Genomic DNA, 23,502 nt, shown 5'->3' with positions numbered 1-23,502 from the left:
GATGTAAAAGTGTTGAAATGATAGCAATATCTGCTGCTGCCAGATGAGAGAGAGACCACCCACACCGCTACCCAACAAGAGATTAGGTGAGTACCCTGCACGCGTTTCGCACCCCCCTGGTGCTTTCTCAACATAAACAAACATAAGAAAACTCTGGAGATATAATAGGAGGAGTCCACGGAAAGTGAGGCTCCTGAGAGATCAGACCACATACACCTGTCTATGATATAGAATGTTTAGACTTCGAACCCTTAGTATGCCAGAAAGTACTTCGTTAAGGCAAGCTCTTTCTTTGAGGCATAGTTTTAAAGATCTTTGGTACAGAAAGGGACAAAGTAAGGCTCCTGATAAATCAAACCACATACATCTGTGTATACTGAGGAATGTGTTTATAGTCTTAAAGATCTTTATTACCAAAAGGGGATAAAGCTCTAAATGCTGGAAAATGCTTTGCTAAGGCAAACTCTCTCTTAAAAGTATAGTCTTAAAGATCTTTATTACCAAAAGGGGATAAAGCTCCAAATCCAATTTATATTTACTGTTTTGTGAACAATAACAATCAGTTACAGATAACATCACCAAGTTTAAGTATTAGATAATAATTTTTGGTAACACAATATGTTGGGATCTCGGAATAGACCACTATAATATAGGAGAAATACAGAGATAAATAATAGTCTCAATCTGATAACTATCACCTAAAGTTAAATTCCTTACGGATTATATTAAAGGGATAGCATGTTTCAATAAGTGTACCCGCAAATAATTCTATATAAATGAGATCTTTGATTTAATGGGAATGGTGTATAAGATGCTGAAATCCCCCAATAAATACATCGATTGTACCATCCACCCAAATATCATTCGTAATGGAGGATCCCAAGATCTAAAGAATAAATTATATTCATGGGATCTATGATGGAATATTGATGTTGGCATACGTAGGTGGGTAGACTATAAAAATAAATCAATTACAATTTTCTTCATTATTATTAACGGTATAAATACCACACAAATAATATGAAGTATGAAAGGGAGGTCCACATTCAATTATGAGTCTCCAGAATTGACTATGTTGTAAAGTGAATAAACCCTCACCAAAAACTGAAAACCATAAAGTGAATAAAAATAATTCTAAAAATCCAGCACAGAGACATAGGTTAGAGGCATAATTTAAGCTGAGATGATTATGAAAGTGCCACACCATTTAAACTAAGATAGAAGAGATAAATCAATGGGATACTGCTCCCATAAACAGGATCCTGAATATTGTGGCTAAGAGCACATCATTCTTGTTTGCAAACAAGAGAAAGTTTAGGATTTAAGCTTAGAACCATACTTCTACATAAAAATGTGAATTTTTGCAACATATTGTTTCCCTTGTTTATTCGCATAGAAATCCCAAAAGATTTTTTGTGGATTACAGGGGTTTATCCCTGAGTGCAGACCATCATTTTATTCTATGAAGTATTATTCACGATGCGATAAACTGCGTCTTGGAACACAAATTCAAATAACCATACAGGACATTTGGAGCTATTCTTTGTCACTGTCTGGTATACACAAGGCATTATTATTCAGAAAATTGTGTCAGGTATTCAAAATGAAAATGTCAGGTATTCAAAATGAATTTCGAGTTTTTGACCATAAATGGAAACATTGTCCAAGTCAGTCATGTTTTCATCATGTTGGTTTATAATCTGAAATTCACTTTGATAATTCCGGTGAGACAGATCAAACAGACAATTGCATCCGAGTATCAGAATTCTCTCACTAGGGACATTTTTCTTCTAGAAATAAAAAAATTAGACAATGAGACATGAACCACAATGCTTTGCCAATATGGCCAGATTTAATGAACTTTCCAAATGATTTATCATTGCTAGCAAAACGTTCCCAATTTATCTACAGAAGTCACCAAGTGGAATTTTGGGGGTTTTGTTTGTAGAAAAATCATTGATAAGTTTTTCTAACAGTATTGAATAATTAGGGAAATATTATTAAATAGAGATCTTAATTAGATTGCCTCTTTGTTTTTGCATCTAGAAGCCCTGACTAAACCCCAAACTGAACAAAAACACGTGTATATAAGACATACAATACAAGAGTTAACAAAACTGAGGCCACAGTATACCAAGAATATATGACTAGCAGGCAAATTCTGCAGGTATTTAATGGCTAAACTCAGAAATAAGGAGGGGTACAGAACTATGTGTTAAGCAAACAATGACATTAAGAATTCTTATGGAACTACTTGCTATAACTACCTGAACCTGATGACCCTCTGTGAAGCTTCTTCCTTCATACACAACCCTGAAAGCAGGATCATCCCTATTAGAACCCCATAGTGGCACACAAAGGATATTTTGTATAACTGATGGTGAGCCGGTGTGTAAAACCATGCACCGGCAAAAGGAATTGATTTTTTATTGCCTCTTGATTTTGTCCTCATGGCACTTGACCCAGTTAAAACATTAGTAGTTTTATTCTTTCTTCAGTAGTTTGAGTGAGACTCTTATTTTAAAATGTAAGAACCACCACAAGTACTTCTCAGTAATATGTTCATAATGATAAGACATAGCAGAGAGTTGTCTCACGTTACCTGTCCAGATTCTAACAGTGGTTCCATAAGCTCTACTCCTTCTGCATAGACTTGTATTAGTGCAAGTAAGTCCCTGGATTTCACAGCCTCATGCAGCTCGCTCAGCTTTTCCGTCCCTGAAGCACAAGTCTTCCTGGAAAACCTGTGATCCACGTACTTTGCAGTGATAAATTCTTTGCGTGCAGTCCTGCAAATGAAGAAGAAAAATCAGAAAGTGTAGTATGGTGGAAGGCACTATAAATGAAACACACTAATGCAGAGTATGACATTAGAATATGCAGTATAGAGTATATAGAGCATCTCAGGGTCAAAGTGCTAAAAGTAGACAAACCAGAAGGAACAGTCCATTGGTTTCCATAGTGACTGCTCCACTTTTAGAACACTGTCCAAGAATGTCTCACAATTACCTGACTTAGCCATATCTCATAATCAACCAACGTGGTGGAATTCAGAATGGGTTAGTAATGTTTTAGGGCACGGATGGAAACTCCTTGACCTTCCACAGGTGAGCTTCTCAACCTTTTTCCGATTGAGCATACCACTGGTCAAAGATTAAATTAATCCCTTCCCGACATTAGGATGTTCCATGACATCCTACACAGATTGGAATTTATTGCAGTTAGCATGGTATAGAACATCCCAACGATTTGGTGTTAACAGGGTTAAATCCCTTCTCATACCAACCGATACCTGGGGCTCTACTCTGTCAACTCCTGACAATTTTAGTGGCCCAAGAGGGACAGATGAGCTGTATGTAGTGCTCAAAAGGAGTGGTGCATACAGCTCTTTAAATAGGCATTCTAGCCTACACCTAGATCAGTGTGTGAGCAGGGTAAAATAGGCACTTAGATCAGTATGTGAGCAGGGTAAAATAGGCATTCTTAGATCAGTGTGTGAGCAGGGTAAAATCTCTGCTCACACCAGACCCAGGTATCAATCGGTACATGGAACTCCCCTGCGTCAGTTGAGCCACATTTAGTGGTTCCAGGCTGACTGAGAAACTGAACACAGCGGTCAAACTAAGCGCTGTATACCGCCCTTTAAGATCTATTTGAAATACTGCGGCTAAGCGATAGCGATCAGCAGTGGTGATTTTCCGCCTGTGGCTTGTCTTAGGAAGAGCCCCAGGGTCTGAAGAGACCCTCATGGAGACCCTATGCATGCCCCCCAAGCCTTCTGTGATCGGTGCTGAGCTTTGTCAGCTGTCCAGCACTGACTATAGTGTAATCAGCTGTTAAAGCATGTTTAATTTACTATTAGAGGGAACTCTCCCTGCAATATTAAAAATACCCAGTGGAGGGCGACAACATACTACTCTAATGTTTTAACTAGGAAACCCATCTCTGCAGAGGATTTAGTTAGGGTTAGGGGTAAGGTAAGGGTTAATGCGTAGTTAAGAGTCAATGCTGTTTTAGTGTTAGAGATAGGTTAGGGGTAAGATTAGGGTAGGCATATGATTAGTGTTAGGTGGGGGGCTTGGTAATAAGTTAAAACTAACTATCAAAAATGTATTTAGTCCTAGAAATATGAGGCATTTAATAAATCACAACTGATACATGAATATATCTTAAGTTATTTTGCTTTACTGGCACTGAAAACTTAAACATTTATAATAAGAAAAAATGTGAAACAAATTCATCTAATGTCCATTTAAAAAAATAAAAATAAAATCACACTTAGTGTTGTGTTAGGTGTACATATAGGATATTAATTGAAAACTCACTGTTCTTTAAAAAACAATGATATAATATGCATGGTGACACATAAAGTTCACTACAGCTTAATGTAGTGGTTCTTGTGTCCCTGCAGGCTGAGCAGTGTAAATGTTGCCTTTTCAGAGAGCAAATGTGTTTGCATTATTGGCTAATAAACCCTCCAGTGGCAGCCCCTCAGATGGCTACTAGAGGTGCTTCCTAGTCCAGTGCTGCACAGTGTACAGCACTGGCATTCAGCGTCTCCACGCTCTGAATGGAGGCGCTGAACTTTTCTCATAGAGCTGCAATGGTTCATTGTATCTCTATGAGAAGATGCTGATTGGCGGAGCATGACGTTTTGCATTGGATTGGTTGAGATCATCAAAACTGATGACCTCAGCTAGGGAGGCAGGTTCAGCCACAACGTGGGAGAAAAAGTAAGTCAACTCACCTTTCTCATGTGATCGCAAGGGGGCTGGTCAACTAAATAGTTAAACACTATAGTGTCAGGAGTTCCTATTTGTATTCCAGACACTATAATGTTCCTTTAAAGAGAAGCCCTTATATTACGGTGGAATAAACACATAGAGCAAATTCTATGTTTTGTTTTAGTTCAGAACATGGACAATTGCCTCTGTCCTTAAAGGGTTAACAAAGTAGATGTGTACTGAGCATTGTCCCAACAATTATACAAAACCATATTAACCAAGTTCTGGAATGTAACAGTCATTGAAGCCCCAGTGGTGGCCTGTCCGATGTATATCATAGGCTGAGAATTTCTGGTTTTATCATGCAGTGAAACATGGTGGAGATACATAAATAATAAACGTCTATTAGAGTAATTATAAGATACTTGCATATCACTTGAAGGAGTGGGTTTTGGTGATGGAGTGGGTAAATTCCCTTCCATAATTTCGTTGAAACTATTGTTTCCTACATTCTTGGCCAGCTGCAATAAAAAAAGCCAAATGTTATCTATAATGAAAAGAACAGAACGAAAGAAAAAAAACAGACATGTAACAAAATGTACCATAACACATTTAATTAAAACTGCAACCCAAATAATGCTGGACAGGGGATCAGGAGATAGGGTCAATCATAGATCAAGATGAAACCCTCTGGAAGCAGACCCTAAAACTTTTTTTAATTGTTGGTATAGTTCTCAAACCGTCCTGTTTCACCTGTTATTAGCAAACCTTCAGATATTTATAATAATAATAATAAAAAAAAAGGATAATGCAGGTTTCATCAAGCGCTACTTACCAAGAGTTCAGAAGTCCCTAATTTGTCTAATTCCAGAGACTGGATCCTAGAAATGTGAACCCCCATTTCCCGGTGTATCCCTGAACACTCTATACAAGTTAAAATCCCAAGGTTTGTTGAAAGCCATGTTGGGTCTGTGAAAAGAACGAAAAATCCAATTAGCACGTAACCTTCCTCTAATATAATAACTGGTATTCATTTTATAATAGTGACCTGGAGACTGGGAAACAATTAATGTGACTGCAATGTAACCCATCAAAAACAATTCTTACTTTATAAAACAAACTTTATGTTTATGTACACCATGATTAATGCATGCATTCCCAAACCCGGCTATCACTTCAAGCAAACCTCCTCTCGAGAGAGAATGAAACCAATCTTTGCTTGTTAATACAGATCGAGACTCGAAGCAGACTATCGTTCTGTCCACAATTGAGTTTTCAATCACCTTCAGGCAGATCAAATGATTACAAGATTGATCCAAGAACTAGCACGTTTCCATGACAACAGTACATTCTCAAAGGCATTTAAAAATGATAGAATATTGTTATTTGCATGTGCACATTGTCATGGCAACATGTCAGCATAAAGCAACGTTACCACATTTAAAATACGCCTGGAAACTATGTTTGAAGAAACTATTTGTTAAATTGAACTTGTCACTGAGTTTTTAAAGGGTTACTCCAAACACCACAGTCACTGCAGCACACTGTACTGGTTAGGATACCAGGAGTATCCCCAGTAATGGGGCAAATCGTTTTGCAATGGATCCCGCCAGACGCAGTCCTCTCCTCACTGATGTGACCGTATCTGACTTCTTTACAGTTGCAGAAGCTGGAAGCTATCATCATTCATTGGCTGAGAGCATCAGGTGACAAGTCTCGGCCAGTGAATGCAACATTAGCCGATAGTTCAGCGCTGGCTATAGACGCCCCAATGATGCTGCAGGAGGTGAAGTTACACCTGTGGCAGCTAAGGAGTTAAATGAGGTACGTGCAGCGTTTCACAGCAACACATACATACTTAAGGAACCATGACTAGTTTAAATCACGGAAGTGGTCATGGTGCGTTGACCAACCCTTTGACTTAAGTTAATCTTTGTTATTTTCCTGCCTAGGGTCTAAATAAACTTATTTTACCTACCTTTAATTCTATGTTATTATTTATGTATTAATGTATGTTTGTCATATGTGTCTCCATACTCACCTCGTGCACAATGGATCCAATGCTGTCACTGCTCCTCTATGGGAAGCATCTTAACACTTCCCAATGCCCAGCACAGCCCCCTGATTGGAGCTAGGTATGTTCTCTTGCGAACAGGCTTCGACGTAGAGTCTATGCCGATAGTCTGACAGGTGGATGTAATACGATTTTTGACGTGTTTTTTCGCAAAATCTTACTGTGGCTCGCAATTTCACTAGCACAATGTATACGTAGAATAAGGAGTGCTATGAGATAAAGTACAAAGTAGTACCCTAACAGGCACCCTTTTACCCCTTAAGGACACATGACATGTGTGACATGTCATGATTCCCTTTTATTCCAGAAGTTTGGTCCTTAAGGGGTTAAAAAGTCTTGTTGGGTCATTGGTTGAGCTTTTGCTATAATTACATTGTTACATCTATGACACACTATTCAGCCTCCCAGGGCTCACCTTAATGTTAAGATCAACATTTCACACAAAAGTGAAGTGAGAACACCCTCGTTAGGTTTAATAAAGGCAAATCTAGAGAGGGAATCGCATCACAATATGATTCATATAATTTATTACACAAATGAGAACTATAATTGTTTCTCCACAAACTGAAGAGAATTTGAAATCGTCAATTTGATTTAAAGCAACACATGTAACACAAACGTGTATTCCTGACACTATAGTGTTAAACCCACCAATTAGGTTTCCGGTCCAACTGTCAGAGCAGTGAAAAGGTTTTTACTTACCTTTTTCCGACGCAGCGCCAGTCTCGCCACGGCTAGTACCGCCTTGCTCCGCCTCCGTCAGTGGTGTATCCTGGTTTTGTGCTGCCCTAGGCAGGACAAAACTCAGGCACCACCCCCCCCGCGCCACCCCCACCCAACCTTTCCCCCCACCCCGCATTCTAAATACACACACACACACACACACACACACATTAACTGACAGGTACGCATACACTAGCTAACAGAAAACCAGAAACACACACACTGACACACTCAAACTCCGTATCAGACAAACACACTCACTAGCAGACACACACACTCACTAGCAGACACAAACTAGCAGACACACACTCACAGACACACACACACACTAACAGACACACACACACTAACAGACACACACACACTAACAGACACACACACACTAACAGACAAACACACTAACAGACAAACACACTAACAGACACAGACACACACACTAACACATACTCACCCAACATTAACACTTTTTTAAAAATGTATTTAAACACCCCCCCAGCCTCCTTACCTTTGGGAATGCTGGGGGGGGGAGGGGGTGTCTCTTCCTCCCTGGTGGTCCAGTGGCTGCTGGGCGAGCAGCACTGGCGGGCGGCTGGCGAGGGAGCACTTCCTCTGAGCTGTCTGCTCAGCTCCCTCGCGCGCCTCAGAGTGAGGCTGGGAGCCGGAATATGACGCCCACCAGCGCCGTCCGACCGCCCAGCAGCCCAGCATGTCTGTTAGCTGCAAGGCTAACAAGACATTTGCCTTGGGCATTTGGGGCGGCTTTTTTTTGCCGCCCCCTGGAAAATGCCGCCCAAGGCAAATGCCTTGTTTGCCTCGCGGCTAATACGCCCCTGGCCTCCGTGGCTTGATAATCTCATTCAATCCAATGCTTTCCCATCGAAACACATGCACGGCAAACGTCATGCTGTGCCTCCTTACATTCAGCATTCACACTGTGCAGCGTGTCTAGTTACTGCCACTAGAGTTTTACTAGGTATAAATGTAAAAAGGCAGCGTTGACATAAATCCTGCAGGGACAGGCTACAGACACCAGAACCAATACATTAAGCTGTAGTTGTTCTGGTGACTTTAGTGTCCTTTTAAGTCAGTGATGTCTGAGTGTCCAGACAGGTCCCTGATACTCTTCGGTATCACAAAAGCTGGTACCAGATAATGTACAGTGCTCAAAGATTCATATACAAGAACCACACTAAGGACAGGAATCTAAATTTTACCACAATTCTATGGACCCACATCCAGGCATGTTATCAGAAGCCCAGTTCTGTATATTTAAAGGGATTTAAAGGGACATGGATGCTGCTGTTTTTCTCAGGCAACATAAAAAGTTGACATTTGAGAGAAAGAGCAATATCACATTTGTCGTCTGAAAACATGCCCTTAGTAACTGTCAAGTCTGAAAGCCACTAGGGACATCTGGTGTCTTTAACACACAAAACTATGACACCAAACGCAGCGAATGGTTCTCATACAAAAGCACTGGATTTAAAACAAACGACACAAGCCATTAAAACTACAATGTTCTTCTAAGAGAAGCACTGGACAGGATCACTGTGGGCGGATCAGATGAGTAATTGCTAATCAACACAAAACACCTAAAAACTATATAATAACTATATAATTAGTATTCCTTCTTTATGGATACTGAAATCTGCTGCATCTGCTAGTAAAAGAACAAACAGCAGATGGCAGCATTTAGCTATGTCTTTTATATGTCTAAGCAGGTCTTATCTTGACATTTTTCCAAGCATGAGGTGTCCAGCCCTGAGGTCCCCCAGAGCCATTTGGCTACAATGTATTCAGCTGGAGGGTCTAGGCTTGACGTCCTTGCTCTTAACCACATATACCTTTATTATACAATTTTTCTGAATAAAACTCCAGGCAAGGGGGGGATGCCTCTCGTGTGATCAAACACTATGGAGATATTTCTCACAGAAAGGATTTAACCAGTAGTGTGAATGATATGAATAATGGAAGGAGTTTCAACAAAACTGCATTTTTCCCCAGAAGACATTAAACCTGGAATTATTCACTAAACGCCAAATTATATTGAATGGCAGCATTTGGCTGTCACAATTGAGTTGTTTTAATAATTGTGCTTTCATTTGGCGTTCGTTCATTTGTCTGTATTAACCAAATTCCATTCATCCAGTTGATTTCACTTCCTATTGAGAAGATGGGAAGGACTATGGGCACCTGGGGAACCCAGGTAAGTGTTCAAGAATGGCTTGACTACTTACTGTAAGACAGCACAAGGAGGCTCCTGGTATCATAAGACAGTTTTATGGAAAAGGTCATGGTAATTGCACCAATAAATCTAAGCTCCCCTAAGTCACCTCTAAAGCCACGTAACTCTATAACAACACTCCAGCATTTCTTCGCAGTCTTTGTTCTCACATCAAGATGTCCGCTCTACTCTACACATGGTTTACAATAAAAATTCACTTGGAGTGTTTATTTGCAATTCAATTTAAAAACGTTTTCAATTTAGTTTATCGCAAGGGTTTTTAGAGCCAACATGTTCTTCTGGACACATTCATATGCTAGAAAATAGGGGGTTAATTTGGGAAGTGTTGGTGGTAGACACGCAAAGCGCCCTATAGTTTGTTTTCTCCTTATGTGTTCCCTCCCCACCCAATATGTTTTAAATTTTTTGTTTTAATAGACCGGTCTGCATTTATGGATCAATAAACAGCACTCTCAGTGAGTGCAATCATTCCAGTATGGACATGGGCGTAGGAACCGGGGGGATGGGGGGGGGGGGGACGCATTCCCCCCAGCAAATCATGCGGGGGGGACAGGTTATGGAGAAATCCCCCCCAGCTCCGCCGGCCCTCCTCATGCTGCAGCCGCCCGAGCGCTCTGTAGAGAGCCTCAGGCGGCTGCAGCTTTGCCCAGGCTGGTGCTTCCATGAGGGCGCACCGCCCAGGCGCAGCATGAGGAGAGGGGCTGACAGGAGGGAAGCGCTCAGCGCTCCCTCCTGTCACTCCCTCACTGTAGCGTGGCCGAGCTCTGTATGGTCCGCGGGTACAGGGAGCATCTGTCTCCTGTACCCGGCCGGACTAACAGGAAGTGTGCACTTCCTTTTAGTCCGGCCGGGTACAGGAAACAAAAGCTCCCTGTACCCGTGGACCAGAGCTCAGCCACGCTACAATAGAGGTGGTGGTGGGGGGGGGGGGGGGGAATTGACAGGGAGGGAGGGGGAGAAAGAGAGTGACAAGGGAAGGAGGGGGAGAAAGAGTGACAAGGGAGGGAGGGAGGGGGAGAAAGTGACAAGGGAGGGAGGGAGGGAGGGGGAGAAAGAGTGACAAGGAAGGGAGGGAGGGGGAGAAAGAGAGTGACAAGGAAGGGAGGGAGGGGGAGAAAGAGTGACAAGGGAGGGAGGGAGGGGGAGAAAGAGTGACAAGGGAGGGAGGGAGGGGGAGAAAGAGTGACAAGGGAGGGAGGGAGGGGGAGAAAGAGTGACAAGGGAGGGAGGGAGGGGGAGAAAGAGAGTGACAAGGGGGGGGGGGATAAAGAGAGTGACAAGGGAGGGAGAGAGATTGACATCCATCACACACACACACACACACACACACAATCATGCAAACCTTACACACAGAAACACACAATGCATTCCTTACACACACTCAATGCACCCCGTACATACACAGAAACACACCTTGCAGCCCTTACACATACAAACACAGATTCACACAATGCATTCCTTACACACATATCAGGACATCCCCTACACACTCCACCCCCTGTGAACAAACTCATTGGTGGAACATGAAGGTGGACCCTGGGACCCAGACCTTGAGCTGTATAAAGGGCCCCCCAAAAAACATTGATTTTTGTGACCACAGTTACAAACAGCCTCCAGAGAGCCTGTTCTACACCAGACCAGTGGAGCCAGACTGCAGCTAGAGCCCATCATCATCCTCATCTGGTTGTAAGTAGGCAATCTAGTATATTATTCGTGGCACTAATCTCTAATTTACCTCACATTAAAGAAACACTATAGTCCCCAGAACCACTGCAGCTTAATGTAGTGGTTCTGGTGTCTATAGCCTGTCCCTGCAGGCCTTTTAATGTAAACACGGCGGCACTCCAGCACTGGCGTCAGATAACATGGCAGATCATATGGGTGGGGCATTGTGATGTCACATGGGGGCGGCAGCAAACTTTACTTTTGCCTAGGTCGGCAAAAATCCTTTCACCGGCCCTGGCCAGGTGTCATGTGACTACCCGGCGCTCAGTCTGACACTGCACCTGCCGGACGTCCAGAGGTCCCTCTGCTATGTCAGGTAAAAGGGGGGACAAAGGTAGAAAAATAATTGTAAGGGTTTAGGGGGGCTACTAATATGGATGGGGGAGGGGTAGGTAGGGTTAATATGCGTGGAAGGGGTAGGTGAGGTTCTTTTGTGCATGGAAGGGGTAGGGGTGGTTCTAATATTCATGGGAGGGGTAGGGGTGGTTCTAATATTCATGGAAGGGGTAGGTGGGGTTCTAACATAAATGGAAGGGGTAGAGACGGGTAGTAAAATGTATGGAATGCATTTCTGACAGTGTCACTAAATGGCAGTTAGGAAATGTGGTCACCCTAAGTCAGGGGCAGTATCACACAATCTGTATATGTATAAAAAAAAAATATAAAAAGTAATCTGCAAAGTACAAAATGTTTGTGTCATATGTTGTGCTAAAAATTAAGCTAGGAATGTGCATATTTTTTTTAAAATAATTTTTAGAATAATGATACAGACATTTTATTTCTTACATTTGTGATGATTCTTTTTTCCTCTCTATATTCAAGGGACAATATAGTCACCAGAGCCACAACAGCTAAACGTAGTAGTTCTGGTGTCTATAGCATGTCTTTGCAGACTTTTTAATGTAAGCACTGCCATTTCGTAAAAAGGCAGTATTTACATTACTGCTGAGGAATACCTCTAGTGGACACTCAGATGGCCACTAGAGGTGCTTCCTAGTCGAGACATGAATGCCGCCCTATGAAGTATCTGCGCATGTGCGGCAAAGCTGCGCATGCGCACCAGAGAGCAATGACGCTTCTAAATAGAAGAGTTTTATTGCTCCCTGCTCGCACCCTCCTATTTCGTCATTTTGACGGGGCGCGGCATCAGGAGGATCCCGGCGCTGTATCTGGGTAAGTAAAACCCCTTCCCTGTAGTGACCCTTTAATGTTATTATTTAATCATTTATATAGCGACTGCAAATTCCGTAGCGCTGTACAATGGGATAAACAACTCCTAGTTTACGGAATAAGAATATACCCGGCGAGTAAAAATGCTATCCCCCCCCCAGATTTTTTTGGGTTCCTAAGCCCATGAGTATGGATGAGCACTTTTAGTTAATAATTATGGGGTAGCAGCATCAACAGTGTTCAGTACACGTGTCATTAATTAATTTGCTTCCTGTGGTCTATTAATTCTACACACTGCAAGGCAGAAATGTTAACGTGCTTCCCAGCAATATAGAAACACAAGTCAAAGCGAAAAGAACCCAAACAAACAATATAATAGAGCAGTGAATGATAACGGACATCATTCGAACATACCTTGTGATGCGCAATCACAGCACACATCATTTCCTGGAGTTTTCTGCACATCGTCTATAATTGCTTTAGACAGGTCTTCCAAACTGCTCTCACCGGTGCTCTGCTCACCCTGGAACGCCATATTAAGAGCTTCTTCCTTGCTGTTAGTTAACACGGATATCCACCTGAAACCACGGACAATATAACGCTACCGTCACAACCTAGGCATTTTATCATCTCTTCATTTTAAGAGCTAATAATTCTCAAATACAGAAATGAAATACTTGACTTTAAAAAAAAAAAAAAAAAAAAAAAAAAAAAAGGCACTTCTTAATTTTTTATTTTTTTTTAAATGTGCATCTTTGGCAGACACTGCAGGGCAACTAGTGTGGGCAATCTCATGATGTAAAGCAGCCAATATGAAGTTGCTGAATTTCTCTGTGATATAGAATGAAATAATTATCACATTATGGGTTAATTAGAGATCGAACAACAAGTTATACATCCCTGCCATAAAGCAAAGCTCAACATTAAAAGGAAATATTGTCGGCCATGGTGATGCCATTCAGTAAAATGCCATAAAGCAAAGCTCAACATTAAAAGGAAATATTGTCGGCCATGGTGATGCCATTCAGTAAAATGCCATAAAGCAAAGCTCAACATTAAAAGGAAATATTGTCGGCCATGGTGGTGCTCTTTGTAACAGTCTGGTTTAAAGGATCGTTAGCTCTGCAATGTCCTTAATAAGGAATATCTGATACTTTTAGGTATTTAACAGGTTCTTACGCTACGTAGTCCTGCTCATCTTCTGCTTGAAAGTGGTATGTTCTGTTATCTGAAAGGGGAAAAAAAAAAAGAAAGAAAATTTACTTCAAAATTCTGTGTTAGGATTTTGTATTTGTGACCAATTAATGTTCAGTAATACAGTATCTGTTTTCCTAACCTTTCCAGTGTCTGGGGGCACACAAGGGTACTGAGAGAACTGAACCTTAAAGGACACTATAGTCACCAGAGGAACGACAGCTTATAATATTCTTCCTGGTGAGTAGAATCATTCCCTTCAGGCTTTTTGCAGTAAACACTGGTCTTTTCAGGGAAAATGCAGTTTATATATTACAGCCTAGGGATACCTACACTGGCCACTCCTCAGATGGCTACTAGAGGTCCTTCCTGGGGCAGTGCTGCACATTGTGCATGGGGACACTGAACTTTACTCATAGAAATGCATTGATTTAATGCATCTCTCTGAGGAGATGCTGATTGGCCAGTACTGTGTTTGGCTTGTACTGGATCTGCCCCTGATCTGCCTCCTTGACATTTTCAGCCAATCCAATGCTTTTCTATGTGAAAGCATTGTGATTGGCTGTGATCACTACTTCTGATGATGTCAGCCAATCAGTCAGATCAGGGGCACAGTCAGAAGCAGCAGATTGGAGTAAAGGTAAGATTTTACTATATTTATGGGGACAATGGAGGCCAGGGGGGCTAGTTTGTGTTCCTGACCCTATGTTCCTTTAATTTTAGAAAGCTAAGCCTTGAACAGAGAAACAAGTCAGGCGTCAACTGTGGGGTTTAAGGAACACTCCAAACAACTAAACATACTTTACACAAATCATGTTGTGAATGGGAAGCTACTGATTGGCTTAGATAGCTAGAGAACACTCTAAGGCAATTAGCAGCATCCCTATCCGATGCTTCCTGATTCAGAGCTAAACGGTGCTAGAGTCAAGACATTGGTGTTAAATCGTTCATTAACAGTTAAACCCCAAAATGTAAGCTAGCGCCAGGGACTCCCGGGCACCATAATAATAAAAGTTATTATGGCGCCTGGATTGTTCCTTTATACATTAAACAAATAAACCATTTACACATTATATAAATAAAAAGAAACTGAGAAACAAGACAGCAAAATAGTGACAAACTCGCATAGGGACTTACGTGAAATGAGATCAAAACTTTTCTTTTCATCTGCGTTTGGTTTCACTTGGCAGGTTAGCAAATTCAGTTTTGCAGGTGGCCTGTTAGACTACAGAGTTAAAAAAATAATAATTTATAAATAAAGATGCAAAATACTAAGTACCCAGTATAAATGAGTGAATACATAGGTATGACTATTTGGATGCTGGGTAATGTAGTCCTAACAGGCCGTTAGTGAAAAGGACGAGACAAATGTTCACATAATGCTGAGAGAATAAACCGTTTCCAAAAATAAGCAAACTTTAAAAAAAAAAATTCCTGTACTAAACTGCTACAAAAAAAAAAAAAAAAAAAAAGATGTATTTTGTAAATCCCAGGTTTAGTGAAGCAAATCTTGATTGGCTACATTGTTGAGGGCTTTTGAGTTCTAAACATCATTTTGCCAAGTAACTGTGCTCATGTGTTTAATGCTCGACTTCCTCAAAAATCACTAGTTTGCTAACTAAAGCATCCAGTCAGAGGGAATATGCTGGTGCGTGTGCCTGTTTTTATAAATGAAATGATCTTTAGAATAGCTGTGTTCACCATTTAGTCCAGAACCAGGTGACATACATACTATATGCCTCATGCTACAAAAAGGCCAAACAAGGAACTGAGCAGAGTTTAACCCAAAAAGAACATTGATTCATACATTTATAATTCTAACAAAAAAGAAAATGGAATTTGTATCTATTTAATTAGAAATGCCTAAGTAGAGTATCATTCTATTAGCAATTACGCAATACTCTCTTTCCTGACATTGTTCACTTGACGTTAGCACTTGCCATCTCTGGCTAGAAATGATCAAACAAGGCTACCGGAAGGCTTCTTATGTTATTATTATTATTTTATTATTTATATAGCGCCATCAGATTCCGTAGCGCTGTACAATTTGTCGACTAACAGACAAGTAATTGTAACCAGACAAATGGACGCAAAGTAACAGAGGGGTTGAGGGCCCTGCTCAATGAGCTTAAATGCTAGAGGGAGTGGGGTATAGTGACACAAAGGGTATAAGTCAGGGTAATGGAATAGGTTGCTAGAAAACTTCATGACAGTTGCAGGAGAGGAGTCATGGGGCATACTTGTTTATTAGGGAGGATAGGTAGGTTGGAGCAGCATTATGTAGGAACTTGTAAGCAAGCACCAGAATTTTAAATTGATCCCTATAGTTAACTGGAAGACAATGTAGGGACTGACAGAGCGGGGAGGTGCGGGCGGACAGGAAAATGAGCCTTGCCGCCGCATTCATTATAGGTTGCAGCGGTGCAATCTGGGAACACGTAAGACCAATGAGAAGGGGATGTTAATCCTTCCTCTCCCCCTCTCCCCCCCAAATACTTATTTGGTTATTCACTAAATAACGAGAAGCACAGCTGACTTCAGAGAGGTTTTTTTCCCGTTTTGGCTATTTTATCCTTAAATTTGAAATTCAAATTGAATTTGAAATTCTGTCTCATTAGAGATATTTTTGCCAGAAGCTCAAGGAAGCAAGGTAAAGGGTCAGAGTAGGACCCGTCTAAGGGGCTCTGCCTTGACGTTGGCATGCGGGCATTCCCTCCAGTGGCTATTGGAGTAACTAAATGACCTCCATTTGTCTAAATATACATAGGGATCAAGGAGAGAGCGCAGGTAACTTTTTTCCTTTGGTTTTCACTTTGAATTCGTCTTGAGTTCTCCCTCTAGTGAATATCCCTCATAATATGTATGTGTCGAGAATATTTACTAAGTGCACGTCTTGTGCAATAATAACATGGTAGCCCTTCATACAGCACATTTCCTACAAAAAGATCGTGCTAGTTAAAACGGTAGCGAATGGATAACATTTTATTTTTATGTTGCTTTTTAGCTTGAGTAGTACAGTACATAAAGACTGACGTGAGATACTAGACAGGGTACTGGTGCATCTGTGCACTGTCACAATTGCCGAGGGGGTAACATCCTTCAATTGTGGAAGGCAGTGCTAGGCATTATGGGTGTGTGCCAACATACTCGGAGCTGAGGCCACACGCAAACTACATGTGATTGTAGCATTTAACCAATTAAACTGTGCTAGCACAAGATACAGATTACATGTTTACTATTAATCTTATACAGAGCTGGTTATCTACAGACATGGGGACAAGAGGCACATGTAAATATTATCCATCTCTGTTCCACTTTTGAGCAGGTTGACTATTCTGGGAATTGTAGTCCCATGTAGCAGATAATCCAGAGGTTTCTTACGCTGCTCGGGTATCATGTAAAATTTAATTTTTTGCATGCTTCTCCTTGAGGATCTGCTGTAAGCCATGTACGCCAGAGACAGGACAGCTGCCCAGACAGACTGTCCTAGCAGTCGGGCTGTGTGTGAGTGGCTAATTGCTGTCAGGCTTAACAGCTTCCCTGTCTGCCAACTCACGTCAGATGCTGATCTAATCTTGTAGTTGAATATTAGGCTTTGATGAGTAAATATATTTTCATTCGGCCCATGTTATACATTTAAATAAGCAGATTTATTTAGCAATATTCTGCACGGTCTACCTAAACATGGCTGGCTGCGCAAAGAAAATACAAAGAATCACACTTCAGGCGTTTCAAGGGAAGCCCAAAGAAAGGCTACAACAAGATGGCTACTCAATACAAGCGTGCATGCAGCAACCTGGGATTTAGCCGCAAGCACTGAGGTAGGTCAAAAATGGTCTAAAACTGATTTTCATATTGGTATTTATCGTTAATCAGGGTTTAAGATGCGTTACAGCACAGTAGTGCTTTGTAATAATGCTGCTGCTCATTTAATATTATGGACAGTTTTGGCTTTTAACCCTACATACAAAGTTGGATGGGGTTACATTTGCATTGTTGCCATGGACTTTAACTCCCTAGCTGCGAATGCTGAATGTTCTGGTCCATGTTTAGGTTACATCACTGTACTCCTGTCCTCTAAAGTCATGGGTGCGCCCGTAAACCCACAAGCTGTAACCATGCATTCTATTCTTGTGTATGATAATGTAATGACACTGAGTTGTAACAAATGAAATACTATTAAATCAATGTTGTATTAAACTCCTCTGCAATATTTCAATGTTATACATTGTTACAAATCGCTATTTGTAACTGGCCCTTTAAATGGAAAATTGCCCTGCTTCCCTGGATTGTGGAGAAGCCTATTTGCCAGCCTCCTGCCTCATGACTATGGCCCCTGGAAGATTGTGCCCCTGAAAACTTATTAACCTATATTGGGCTGCTGCTGTCCCTTTAAGAACTGTCTGGGGCCATATTGGGACTTTGGGTAACAATACCCTTTAAGACTATGACCCCTGGAAGGTATTACCTGTTAAAGACTCTTTTAGCAGATTGGATTTTATAAGACTGTCCCTTTAAATAATTTGGAACAGTGCTGCAGCTTTAAATGGGCACTTCGGATGCAGCCGAAGTGCCGAAGTATTCGAAGTGGCCGCCATTCGACAAACGAACACGTGGCGGCGGCCATCTTTGTTCATTCGAACGAGGTCAGCGGTATGTGTAGCCAAATTCATGGAACTGAAATCGGCTACACATTTTACCGAACACCGCTGACCCTTACGTTTGAAATGGGACTTAGTCGTTTTTTCGGCAGGAAATTGTGCTTGCGGTCGGTCATAAAGGGACCTCCAGCTAACTTTTGATCCACTGGGGGGATTTGGAAGTGTTTATGTTTGAAGTATGCTGATTCCAAATATGTAATTGTCATGGAGATTGAATGTATAGTTTTAAAGTTACAGTGTATGTGTAAAAACTGTATTTTTACTGTATGCTATAATTATGTTATATGTTATCTGAGGGGAGGAGACGTGGGGGTGGTACCATGTAGGTGTACCATGTAGGTGTAGGTGAGCCGATCCAGGGTGGAAGGAAGACGGCGCGGCTCCAGTTAAGCTACGGCGGTTGTGGAGCGTGCGGTGGTTGTGGTGTCGTCTGCAGTGCTTGGAGTCCTCTGTAAGCGCTAGGAGCATCCATCAACGGAGGGTACTCGGTCGGAGTGCACGGAGCTCCGTTACAAACATATTTTATCTGATCTATTCGTCTAAAGATAGTAACCTTGCAGCCAAGGCTCTCAAAACCTTAATGGCCCATCACTACAGAATGTCTGTGTGCTATATAGATAGATCTCTATATGTTGATGTAATGATGGAATGTATATTATCTACAGTATCATTCCATTGTGGTGATGAATCAAATATCACACAAATGGCACAACTTCCAGATTAATTCATACTTAATGGCAATGAGGGCAAAACTGCCTATTAACATTTATTTCGTAGCAAATTTACAATTTGCAGCAGATCAGAGGTTGTTTGAGTAGTGAATGGAAAAAAGTCACAGAAAAGAGGCACATTTAAAGGGCTATTAAAGGGCCACTAAGGGCAAAGAGACCTCTTAATCTCAATGACATGATCTTGATGCAGCTTCCTTGTTATTTTAACCCTTCAATGTAAAGCACTGCCGTTTTGCAGTAACCAAAATGTTTACATTGAAGGGTAAAAAAACAACTCTGCCTTCCTGGCAGCCAGTAGTCGTGTTTCCTCCTCCAGAAACGAGACAGACGGATGAAAGTTACCCGAGGTTAAATTCGCATTTAACCCATTTTACAACATGTATAAACTGATAATACATCAGTGTGAGGTCATTAATGAATACAAATGTGAAAAAAAGAGATTTATTCATTTTCTTATGCGAAGTAAAGAGCACAATTAAGTCAATCATTTAGAGACAAAACATGAGCTTACATCATATTGTGCCATTAGATGTATAGTCAGTGTTTTCAATGCTGTCACATACTACTCTCTATTGTTTTAACTAGGAAATCCCTCTGATATCAGTACTGATATTAGCAGAGGGAATTGCATAGGGTTAGGATTCCTTTCTGTGACTTATCCTCCTGTCACTTTTTTTTGTATGTGTAAGGTTAGTTTTCACACTGCATTTGCTTGAACTGTGTTTCCTCACATTCATTTTGCATTACCGTATATACTCTAGTATAAGCCGACCCGAATATAAGCCGAGGCCCCTAATTTTACCCCAAAAAACTGGGAAAACTTATTGACTCAAGTATAAGACCAGGGTGGGAAATGCAGCAGCTGCTGGTAAATTTCTAAATAAAATTAGATCCTTAAAAAATTATATTAATTGAATATTTATTTACAGTGTGTGTATGAGAATGCAGAGTGTGTGTGTATGAGAATGCAGTGTGTGTGTATGAATGCAGTGTGTGTGTATGAGAATGCAGTGTGTGTATGAGAATGCAGTGTGTGTATGAGAATGCAGTGTGTGTATGAGAATGCAGTGTGTGTATGAGAATGCAGTGTGTGTATGAGAATGCAGTGTGTGTATGAGAATGCAGTGTGTGTATGAGTGCAGTGTGTGTATGAGTGCAGTGTGTATATGAATGCAGTGTGTGTATATGAATGCAGTGTGTGTGTGTATGAGAATGCTGTGTGTGTGTATGAGAATGCTGTGTGTGTGTATGAGAATGCTGTGTGTGTGTATGAGAATGCTGTGTGTATGAGTGCAGTGTGTGTGTATGAATGCAGTGTGTGTGTGTATGAGTGCAGTGTGTGTGTGTATGAGTGCAGTGTGTGTGTGTATGAGTGCAGCGTGTGTGTATGAGTGCAGCGTGTGTGTATGAGTGCAGCGTGTGTGTATGAATGCAGCGTGTGTGTATGAATGCAGCGTGTGTGTATGAATGCAGTGTGTGTGTGTATGAGTGCAGTGTGTGTGTATGAATGCAGTGTGTGTGTATGAATGCAGTGTGAGTGTATGAGTGCAGTGTGTGTGTATGAGTGCAGTGTGTGTATGTGTTTTATTTTTTATTATTTTAATATTTTTTTTGTTTCATTAAATTTTTTATTATTATTATTTTTTTATTTTATTATAATTTTTTATTTAATTATTATTTTTATTTTATTATTTTTATTTTTTTTATTATTATTGCTATATATAAATTTTTTCGTCCCCCCTCCCTGCTTGCTAGCTGGCCAGGGAGGGGGGCTCTCCTTCCCTGGTGGTCCAGTGGATGGGCACTGTGTAGGAATTAGTGCAGGACCCAACGATATTGGGGTAGTGTGAAGTAGTGTTGAGCTTAACATGATATCCCCATATAGGTGATTTTAAATAGCCTTATAAATGTGTGCTGTGTTCCGTAAGCTGTACTATGTGTGCATTTTGGTGAAATGCATGTTCAGGGTGTATACAGGACAATGGAAATATATTTTGTCCTCACTTCATGGTTCATTCAAAGGTTCTCCAACAAGTCAAATATTAGTCTCTTCACAGTGACATTACAGCCGAATCAGCACATCCATGTTGCAGTACCAGCATGGCTTTGTGTAACTTTCAGCTTAGTTCCTACACTGCAAACATTTCAACAACAATAAAAAAACAAAAAACAAAAAGGGCCTCGTAGCGGTTTGTACAATTGTTATTCATTTATCATTAATCACAGAGATAATAAAATGACATACCGTGGCATGAGAAATGGTAAGAATTCCGTTCTTCACTGTGCATTTCCTTCTCTGCCATACCTTCCTCAGCCTGGAACAAATTACAAACATGTTTAATTAGCTGCGTGTGGCTTGTCCACAGTTTTCAGGAAGACAACAGAGGCTTTGATGCCCTATTAAATCCAACATTACCCATCACTCTTCTTTAAGAGGTATCCTTTCTTCTCACTTCCATATTCCTTGTTGCCCTGGAGTTGGTGCATACTATATCCTCCTTGTTTACTCTGGGAATCCTGCAACATCAAAATTTGACACAGCCATTAACAGCATACGTTCTAAAAACTCCTTAAAAATAGAATTTAACACACACAACTGGGTGGAGGCATGGCTGTGAAAAATGGGTTAATTAATTTCAATTAATTTTCTAATATGAGTTCACAGGTGAAATCTAAAGAAGTGGAAAATGTATTTTATTAAGAGAAACGTGATAAGGATATTGCTTTTTAAAATATGTGTATACCTTGTATTTCATTAATAAATATCTGTATTTAATTTTTAATGGACTGGATCCAAATGGGGGACACGAGTCTTTGTTGCGCATCTGAGAGTCATATATACTTTATCTGTTTTTCCGAGGCAAGCGGATGAAATATTTTGAACCCCATCAAAAAATAACGTCAACATATGGTCGACTGATTATTTATCCAATATTTGTGAAAACACGTAACTTGAGAGTGATCCGTCACTATTCAGAATATGTAAGTTTTACTTATCACAAATACTTAGCAAATATGTATTAGTGAGGTGTGAAAAATCAAAGTAGCACTCCTTTATCCTGCAATGGTGCTTCAATCTTAGAGAGGAGGGAAATTAAATAATGTTACTATTTCTCCACCTCATTTGCATGGTGTGCCTTGGTTGTGCCTGGGCTGTGAAGTAATTTGCTAAATCTTTTAAATAATATCTAAAAGATAACAGAGCATCACATGGAAAATGGATAACAGAGGCTCTAGGTGATTATTAAGTGGTGTCGATCACAGAGAAGTAATGGTTCTCCTTTAGCTATTTGAATATAACACGGGAGTAAAGGAGTTACACAAAATACATATATCCTTCTGCCAACACCATACATCAAATGGAGACAATTCTTTGAAGTCGGCCTTTAGATAAATAAATGAATGAGGGAATGGATGACAAAAAAGGAAGACACACAGACAAAACTATCATATGATAAACATCAGACAATCACTTACTCTCCTAGACTTCGATCAGGGAAGGCAAAAGAAATACAAGAAAAAAAAAAAGCAAAACATAAATTAACACAATCGTATAATGATCACACAACTTTACATCTAGTATGGTATCAGGTCAACCGTTTGCTAAAGGCACAAATAATGCAATGTGATAAGCAGCCCTGAAATATCTAGTGGGAGACATGTATAAAGAGGAACTACGGGGACTATTCTAAAAGAGGACTAATCTCCCTCAGGACCAGTGGATGTCCCTACCTACTTTTAGACCTCTGCTCCAAAATCACTTTCATATATTAAATTCCACTGTTTTCCACTAGGCAAAATTAGAAATGTATTGCACTAGTCAATAAAGGTTGCTATCGTTGACAAAGGCTTAAAAATAATAAATAAATAAATAAAAAAGGCTTCAAACCGGCTACAAAACATTTGCCAGCAGGGCATGAGGAACCTTTTCATTATGAATGACATGGTGGGGTGGGGAGGTTTTTTTTTTTTTTTACCATTGCATAATGATGTTCAACTCAGAAACAAAGAAAATTGTCCTGTCATCCCAAAAACGTATTTTAAGAAATCCTAGAAATGTTATATGTTGAGTTAACATTTTTTATTCTAAAGACGAGTGGGTGGTTTCAGGTGTACTGTAGAATACGTTTCACCCTGTCACGGATCTTCTTATGCCAAGAATAATTTGGGCAGTTCTCTTTCAAACCCCAAGGGGGACAAAAGTTCTTTGCTTCCCTTATCCATTCTCTCATCCGTGTCATAATGAATAACCCAG

General features: G+C 40.6%; 1 protein-coding gene across 1 annotated transcript in view; it reads right to left on the bottom strand.

Moving 5' to 3' along the window:
• ASAP1 (ArfGAP with SH3 domain, ankyrin repeat and PH domain 1) overlaps positions 1-23,502 on the bottom strand; it is a 294,522-nt gene that overhangs the window by 25,351 nt on the left and 245,669 nt on the right. The window contains exons 12-19 of the mRNA XM_063451064.1: positions 21,664-21,764; positions 21,493-21,562; positions 14,993-15,080; positions 13,841-13,889; positions 13,076-13,239; positions 5,560-5,693; positions 5,154-5,245; positions 2,603-2,789 (exon numbers count right to left, since the gene is read on the bottom strand). Coding sequence (XP_063307134.1) covers positions 2,603-2,789; positions 5,154-5,245; positions 5,560-5,693; positions 13,076-13,239; positions 13,841-13,889; positions 14,993-15,080; positions 21,493-21,562; positions 21,664-21,764 — 885 coding nt within the window. The remainder of the gene's footprint in view (positions 1-2,602; positions 2,790-5,153; positions 5,246-5,559; positions 5,694-13,075; positions 13,240-13,840; positions 13,890-14,992; positions 15,081-21,492; positions 21,563-21,663; positions 21,765-23,502) is intronic.

Source organism: Pelobates fuscus, chromosome 4, assembly GCF_036172605.1.
Source record: "Pelobates fuscus isolate aPelFus1 chromosome 4, aPelFus1.pri, whole genome shotgun sequence".
Classification (NCBI taxonomy): Eukaryota; Metazoa; Chordata; class Amphibia; order Anura; family Pelobatidae; genus Pelobates; species Pelobates fuscus.
Note: the sequence above shows the minus strand (reverse complement) of the source record. Positions and strands in the feature narration are given on the sequence as shown.